An 8,632-nucleotide genomic window follows, 5' to 3' on the forward strand; every position below is an offset into this window, starting at 1 on the left:
GTATTAGGGAAAAGCTATCGAGAGAAAAGCTTAGCTCTACCATTGACAGGAAAAGTCAAAAGGGTAAATGATAGTAGCGAGGAAGATCGATGGAATGAAATAAAGAATATCATCAAAAAACAAAAAAAAAAAACTCGTGAGTAAGGTCGAGAAATCTTAGCGGCCATGGATTGCAGCTCAAATAATAAAAAAGAGCCGAGAAGAAAACGCGTGCAAAAATCCAAGAAATTAAATTAATGAAATCTTTGATGTAAAATGTGGAACAATTCATGCAAGGGTGAAAGAAGGTCACGGGAGAGTGAATCGAAACTTGCTGCGAGGTAATTAATTTTGGACATAAAGAAGGGAAATAAGGAAACTGCTTTTAAAATGGCGATGAGACAATTAAGAGAAATGAAAACAAAATCTCAATGAGTCCGAGATGCTAATGGAAGATGAATACTTTGCGAATAGATAAAAGGAATGTATTGAATCCCCATTTCACTTGAAGATGACTCAATAAAAGAGGAAATCTGGATGGAAGATGAAGAACGGGACCCCGAAATACTGAGAAACAAATTCCGAATAGCTGTGGATCAGCCGAAGACAACAAGGAACAAGGAGTTGACTAAACAAACAAAGAAATATTCTGGTCACTTGGAGTTAAAGCGAAGGTATCGAATAATAAAATATAGCTACAGCCCTAGAAAATTACCAGAGGACTTCATACAGAATATTATGGTTGCGATACCAAAGAAGGCAAGAACATAAAATGGCGATAAACGCGAAACATCTAGTCTGACATCACACACATCAAAGCAATTTACTCAAACAATACGCCGACAAATAGAAGGAAAGAGAGAGACAAGCGTCACGGAAAACCAACTTGAATTCAGAAAAAAACATGAGCAAGAGAGAGTTGGAGGATCTTGTTAAAAAACGGCGCACACGAGCAAGTGATTGCATGTGGGTGTCATTGGTGGACTTGAAGAAGACCTGTGGCAATGAATAGTGAAGCAATGAATGGCGAAGAAATTAAGATGCTTCGGTTGGCAGATGATGTGGTAATAGTTGGAGAAACACAAGAGGAGCAACTCTGAATGCTGTGGACCAAGCACTTAAGGAATATAATACGAGTACTAGCATCAACTACAATAAAACTAAAATCCTCGATTGTGGATGGGCCTTCCCGATCCGTATTTCAAATGCTTATTCCTAAAAATATGGAAAACATTGTTGCTATGGAAACTACATTTGTAGCATAATTGTGTAATACGCATGTATACAATGAGTTAATTTACTTTCTAATAAATAAATAAATGCCTTTTTTCTAAACCACAATTTCTAATAATGTATTTCTATAAAGTGTAGCATGTAATAAGCAAGCGTATGACACACATGGATCCGAAACCCAAATTGGTAGGGAAACATTTATTTCTAGATGAGTTTGTTTACTACAACGTATACGTTTTAAAAATCGCTGGTACTGGAAATGTTCTAAAGTTGGAGAATGTAGCAAGAGGGTTTAGTTTGGTTGGGTTCTAATGTTTCTGAATATGATATTTATATGGATTGTAATCGTACTGTAGAATATTTAACCCTACTCGCTAATACCATTACTTAGGTTTAATTGTATCCAATGAATAAACTTTTTTTTAGAAAAATTGCCTATTTTATAATATTAGAAATATTCAAATTAGAAATTTCAGTGTATAAATAATTTCATTTGGAAAAATATTTTTAGAAAATCTTTTTGAAATTTTGATAAGGAACCGCGGAAGGGAGATGTAACAGGCGGGCAGGCAGGTGCCACAATTCGAGGATTGAAACAAGAGCTAGTGGAAGGAACGGTATAATGTGGGGTGGGAGAATTGGCATCGAGGGAAGAATAACTAAGGAGGCGCTGTCGGAGAAGAGGAAATGACTGCATTAATCAAGGAAGCTGAAAATGTAGTCATGGAAGCAGCTCGTCGAGACGTTGGCACGGAGCATGGCACTCCCGTGGAGAGGCAAAAGGTGGGAAGAGTGGACCAGCAAAGAAAACAGGCCTTTGAAACATGTTGCTGGGGATTAGAAGAACAGGCAAAGTGAGGAACGAAGAAGTACATATATAGAAAGGCGGAAGCGTTAAGGACCACATGGAGAGAGATATCTACGGCAAAAAAGAGTGAGGGAAGGTTGGACAAGCCTTTAAGCATAATGGATTACTTAATAAACATAATAGAAGGAAAAACTTAAAGGAAGATTCCATGGAGTCGATCGAAAGATGGAGTGTTTTGGACAAATTTGAAAGGGCGTAAAATATTAGGAAGTGATGGAATTAACTCCTAGTAGAGAGGAACGATGGGCTGCGGCGCACTAAACTCAGGATTGAAATACTTATGATAATGATTCCAAATCCCAACCTATACATGATGCGTATAAACGGTATCGGGGAAAGTTTCGGAAAAATATATTTCTTTCAGATATGGACAATGGTTTGGATCCTAATCGAACATTTTGCTTGGAACGCGAGAAGTAACGAGAACCGGTTCATTAACTAGTCGTATTCAGATCATCTCCTCGCTGCATGCACCCGAGCGATTGGCATAGGGACTCAAGTCTCAATCCCGTATCATTTCATTGACGGAAGACTTAGTTTCAAAACAAATGGGATCTAGATAACTCGACAATGAAAGACTTGGTGTCTCAAGACTATATCATACCGACCGTTTTAATCGAACGTCATGCGAACGCAATATTACTAACAGGAATACTTTTCTTTTTCATTTTAGCAATGTTATCTGTTGAACGTACTGCCTGTAAATCCTAATTTTAATGGGTACTTATCCTTCTCATTGGTGGCCACGACACCTTTGTACTATGTATTTTAATGGCTGATCAAATTTGATATATCGTTAGACATCATTCCAGAAAAATGGAAACTGGACATTCAAATATTTTGAAGAGGAAATCATACCCACAAAATTAAGCAAACGGATGAATATTTTGAATAAAAGAACCCTGTTAACTAACTGCACATTCACAAAACACTGATTCAACATCACAAAGGCAAATATAATATATCATTTAACGGATTAATGCAGAGAGAGCTAACGCCAATCGCTTTTCCGATTGATTAAATTCTGGTCGCTGTTGCTAAATGAAAACGATTCGGCGTTGCGTATTCCACGCAGGTGTGACCTACGAGTGACCTTGTAATACTGCTATAGAGGATGCACTGACAAATACATTGAAAGTTTTCTCGCAGGCATACTCATGAAAGTTCAAATTTTCCCTTCCACATCAAATGGGCTGTAAGGTCTGGAGTGCACTCTAAGTTACAGGAACCGAACTTTTTGTCGCGTACTGCCGGTATCAACGGAATTTTAGGGTTAATATTTATTGTAAACTCCGTTGCTAATACAAATTTTGCACCTTGGGATATAATTAGTCATTTTTTTATCCTTTATAAATCTCTGCACACGATGGATAGCTTTAATTGAGATTTTATTTTTTAGGCTAAGCCACAATCATTTGTAGTGATTTCCTCATTTAGTAATTTCCTCTCAACAAATTTTCGAATTCGCAGTTAATTGAGTTGCTGGTTTTGCACGCGAGATCTTTCCAAGTGATGCCTTCAAGTAGTGGATTTGAGTTCACGAACTGCCCACACTGGGTGCTCGCGTTTTGATTCGATTCTTGCCCATGTCTTGACCTCACTTTGACCACCACTCACAGTTCAACCACCACCCACCTCTTGAAAAACTTTCAATGTCCAATCCAGTGTCTTAAGCCTTGCGTACTTCATTTGGCAGGCCTCGTTTTATTTATCCGTTGTTGTTCCATCTTCTCAATAAAAGAGGTCCGATAACGCTTCCCTGAGGAACATCTGAAGTAATCCCTACTGTATTTGAGCTAACTACATACATCACTAGTCTTGGTACCCAACCCTTCAAAAAGTCTTTAATCCAACCCAGGATATTTTTCTCTAAGCCATATGCTTCTATTTTTGCCTGTTAGTTTACTATGAGATACTTTGTTGAAGGCTTTCTTAAAATCCTGAAAAACCGCGTCCCCTGGAACATTGCTCTCTCCCAAAGTAAGAATATCATGAACAAAAAGGGCGAGTTGTGTCTCGCAGGATCTATCCTTTCGGGAATCATGCTAATTTTTCATTAGTTACTCATGAATTTAGAGGTGTTTAACGATCGAACTGGCGACTATATGTTCCATAACCTTGCGCGAAATGAATGTGAGGGAAATAGGTCTGTAATTGCTCGGTTCCTCCTTGTCTCCGTTTTTAAATATTAGTGTTGCGTTAGCAGTTTTCCAATCTCTGGGAACCTTTTGATCTACCAGCGACTTCTTAAATATTATTTCTAGGTACGGTACAATTTCTGAACCTTAGGCCTTAAATATACGAGCGGGTATTTCATCTGGCCCGGAGGATTTATTAGGCTTAATATTTTTCCGTTAAGGTTCTAATCCATTATATGGGATTTAAAATTTGGGCGTAGGATGACCGGCACACGATTTGGTAGGCTATCGGGGGTATTCTGTGAGGCCGCAATGAACACGCTTTGGAAGAAGGAATTTAATAAGTTGGCCTTTTTCAAAATGCTTTCTGGTTCTCCTTCAAAATTTCCGCTAACCTTTTCCTTTTGAATTCGCTTAACGCTTTCCGAAATTCATTTTTTTGCATTCGCCCTAGATGTCATGTAATCATATGTGATTTCAATTCTTTCGTCGCTAGAGATATCATGCATCATTTTTCATCTTGGCGTGACTTAGCCTTTGACGTTTCCATGCTTCTCTAACACTCACATTGTTCCATCTTGGTTCCGTGTTATCTTTTATGAATTTACTGGGAACTAACTTGTTGACTGCTGAGCGCGTGATCTCAAGGAAGTGATTCCACGTATCCTCGGTATTTCGGTGTTTACTGTCTTTCTTAACACTAGCTAATTGGCTCTGTTCCGCCCTTCTTGAAACAAATAAATTTTCCTTTGAGTATTTTTATTTCGGACCCCATGAGGCGAAAACTTAACATTTATTATTATTATTATATAAATCTCATTTACAAATTGGCAGTTTCCCTGGTGGCAACGGTCAAGTCCGGTCAACGGTCGCCCCCTACAATGAACATGCAAAGAAACACAAGAAGAACAGATATGAGACAAAAACTTCCTTTACCAATAAACCGCACCCTTGCCATCACAAATGGGCTGGGCTCTCGCCATGCCTACAACGCCCGCCCACCCGTCCATCGCCGCACTCCGTCCATAATCACGCACTCTTCAATTTCATACACCGTTCAAAATCACGCACCGTTAACACACATCATTCACTTTTGCAATACAAATTCTCACGCCGTCCATATCACGTACAGAACAATATTTCTAATAAGTACAACAGTATAATAATCACTGATCAATGAAGTTTATCACCCAGTGAATGCTTTACACTTATCGTTAAAACTCCTAAAATTGGATGAAAATGGCTCAAACAACCCTCCAGGCAGCTGGTTCCATTCAACAATAGTTCTGTTTAAAAAAGAGTATTTTTCGTGAACTTATTTTATTTTAAAACTGTGGTCGTTTGGTTCCTTAATACTTGGTTTTTTCCGTCTGCTTCCACAAATCTTCCCACGCTCCGTCATTTTTAACAAATTCTATTCATCGCGACTAACCTAATCCTTTTTCTTCAATTTTTTAAACTCTCCGATTTAAGTATGTCCAAAATTTTCGTAATAATATCTGTTCTTTTGTACCTTCGGACTGCATATCTCGCTACCTTTCGTTCCGATATTTCTACTTTTTTAATATATCCCACGTCATGTGATTCCCGTACCATGGACGAGTATTCCAGGATTGGGCTTACCAGTTCCTTATATGCTTTTTCTTTTGTGACTATGCTACTTCCTTTCACATGTATCATTACCCAATCAAGTATTTTAATGCCTCCCGTGTCACAGCACCTACTTGAAGTCCCTATCCAACATCCCAAGTTAAGTAAACGACCAAATATTGGCAATAACTGCTACATGGGATTCTGTCTCCAAAGAGAGTGTAAATATCCTTTTCTACTTTTTTATTTGGAAAAGTTATTTGCTCTCTCTGGCTTACATTGATGACCATATTATTATTTGAAACCCAGTCACCAAGGCGATCAACGTCATTTTGAAGTATTACGTGGTCATTTACATGTTCTACTCGTCTGTATATATTGCAATCATCAGCAAAGGGTCTTTACTTTGAAAGCAAAGAGTATTCACTGCCCAGGGGCCACTAATTCCTTTAATAGTTTCTCTAGCTAACTTTTTTCGGAAATATTCGTTGCTAACAAATCAAGAATATTATCACCCTTAGTTGGTGAAGTGACAAGTTGATTCAATTAGTTCAGTGCAAAAGAATGCAATAGCGATTCGCAGATATCTTCGTCTTTATCGCCCGTTTAAAAGCTATATGTGTTCCAGCCAATAGATGGGGCATTGATATCTCCACCGATTATAACGTCGCGATCATTATGTTGGGATAAGAAACCTTTGACCTAATTCTAATATATTGAATTATCTCTGCCGTCCGGCGGTCTGTAAAATGCGCTAACATAAATTCTTTGAGATTGAAGACTCTTAATTGAACACCAAAAGCTTTCCAAACCATTACTTTGAATTACCTCAGCCCTGCTGACGCAAGGCTTCTTAACTTCAATGTACACACCTCCCCCGATTGTATTTGTTCTATCATTTCTGTAAATGGAAAAGAATATTGGGGAAATTCACTGCCCGCAATATCGAATAAGTGTTTCCATGATCGCAGATCCTATTCGCATTGATACAAAATGAAAGTGCACACAAATATCACTACAAATTTGGTGGTGCGAATGATCTGCGCTAAATTCGGTCTTTGGACGGACGACCGAAAGAGCAGAGTCGAGTATCTGTATGCTTGCAAAGACCTTCTGCAGCGGTATCACAACTATTCCCCAACCCACTTACAGTCCCTCGACTTGGCACCAGAAGACTATTATTTGCCATTCACTATAAAAGTAAAATCCTCCCTCAAAGGACACCACCACCATGGGACCCTAAGTGCCGTCAAAGAACCTGGCACGCGTTCCCATTAAGAGCACCCATATCCGGAATCCGCCCACCTGGGAGCCTTCCAGTCGTGGAAAAGCCGCTAGAAAAAGTATGTGTCGACGCTCTCAAGGGATGTACTTCGAAGAATTTCGAGGCAATGTGACATTATATAGCGAAATAAACCTATTTTTCTGAAAATATTCCCGATACCTTTTATGCAATTCATGTATGCCGTTCACTCCACCATGTCAGTGCATAATTTGCAAATTAATCGACTATGGCAACTCCTAGGATGTCGACTTCGGCACTGAGTGCTCGACCACCAAGGGGGGGGGGCAAGCTGGACCCGCCTCGGCTTGGAGGACGCGATCATTTTGGTGATCTCAGAGGGGCGGGGGAGGCAAAAGCCAATCTGTTCGATATGGCTCTGGTTTCGGATGGATGTCAGTGTACACGCCGATGCAATTGCGGGCAAAATACGCGCAAGAGACCGAGGCGTTTTCAAATTGGCGGGCGTGTATATTTAAAAATGCTTTCTTCTTTCCAATCGTTCAGACGGGAGATATGATGCCATTTAGTTTTGACATGCCACAAACCCCTAGTTCTTAAAGCTTTGGATTGAGCTCGGTGGCCTTAGTTAACCGTAGGAAGGTGTATCACTCAAAGGCCGCCCGCAGCATCGTCTTCCGTCGGCGATTCACTGGCTGTGGGTGACCGGGAGAAGGGAAGGGGCGACACGGGAAAGGAGCGGCCGAGGAGGGGAGTGGCGTGGCCGCGAGACGAACCCAAGTACCCTTGACTTTCAGAACTGGATATCGAAGGCCCTCATTGGTGGGAGGCTCGTTTTTCTTTGCATTGCCTAGGATTGTGACGGGCAGACCGTCGAAACGTGTGAAAAGCGTGTGATGAACAGTGACATTCCTGTGCTGGTCAACTTCCATGCTGAGTGGTGTGAGCCATGCCAAATATTGACTCCTCTTCTTCGCAAATTATTAGCCACTTCTACTGACGTTGATCTTGCCGTGGAGGACTGTCCTGAGTTAGTTCACACATTTGAGGTGAAAGCTGTAGTGGCTGTCACAAATGGCCAAGTTGCTGACAAGTTCGTTGGATTAGTTGATGCTGCCACGGTGGAAGGACTAATGAATAAGCTCTCTGTTGGAAACAAGAAAACCACAAAGGGAGCAGATACAAGCCATTTAGAAAATAAACATCATAGTCCTCAATAACAAATAGAAATTTAGGTCAGTGCATTAGTTAGTAGTTCCTCCCAAAATCAGCCATTGAAATGTATTACATTTGCTGGTTATTGTACAGTAGGAGAACCAAAAGATCGTAAAAACTTTAATTTATAAAATATGAATAGGTTATTCCTAATTTGTAGTGAATGGAAAGAAACAATGTGCCTTTCTATTTGGATACACAAGCCATAACTGTTCTGTTCAGACTCTCAGCTTGGAAATCAATGTTGAAAAAAAGTCAAGAGTGATTGCACTCATGGTTACCAAGAAACTTCAATGAAGAATTTTGTAGTAATTCCATGTAATTATTTACATTAATTGAATTTTTATTGTTTTTCATGCCATATAC

General features: G+C 39.7%; 1 protein-coding gene across 1 annotated transcript; it reads left to right on the top strand.

Moving 5' to 3' along the window:
• The first annotated feature begins 1,899 nt into the window (after positions 1-1,899).
• On the top strand, positions 1,900-8,271 carry LOC139687202 (thioredoxin-like). Its single transcript, XM_071584323.1, has 2 exons — positions 1,900-2,061; positions 7,906-8,271. The coding sequence occupies exons 1-2, from the start codon at positions 1,900-1,902 to the stop codon at positions 8,269-8,271; spliced, it is 528 nt and encodes a 175-aa protein (XP_071440424.1).
• Positions 8,272-8,632: the final 361 nt, after the last annotated feature.

The sequence above is a fragment of the Hetaerina americana genome, unplaced genomic scaffold, assembly GCF_022747635.1.
Source record: "Hetaerina americana unplaced genomic scaffold, ioHetAmer1.1.p SCAF_18, whole genome shotgun sequence".
Lineage (NCBI taxonomy): Eukaryota > Metazoa > Arthropoda > Insecta > Odonata > Calopterygidae > Hetaerina > Hetaerina americana.

Excerpts from the sequence above, each read along its gene's own strand:
- LOC139687202 (XM_071584323.1), top strand. The coding sequence starts at position 1,900 with ATGACTGCATTAATCAAGGAAGCTGAAAATGTAGTCATGGAAGCAGCT. Across the intron at positions 2,062-7,905 it reads GCTGGGGATTAGAAGAACAG|GATTGTGACGGGCAGACCGT; the intron begins GCAAAGTGAGGA and ends TGCATTGCCTAG.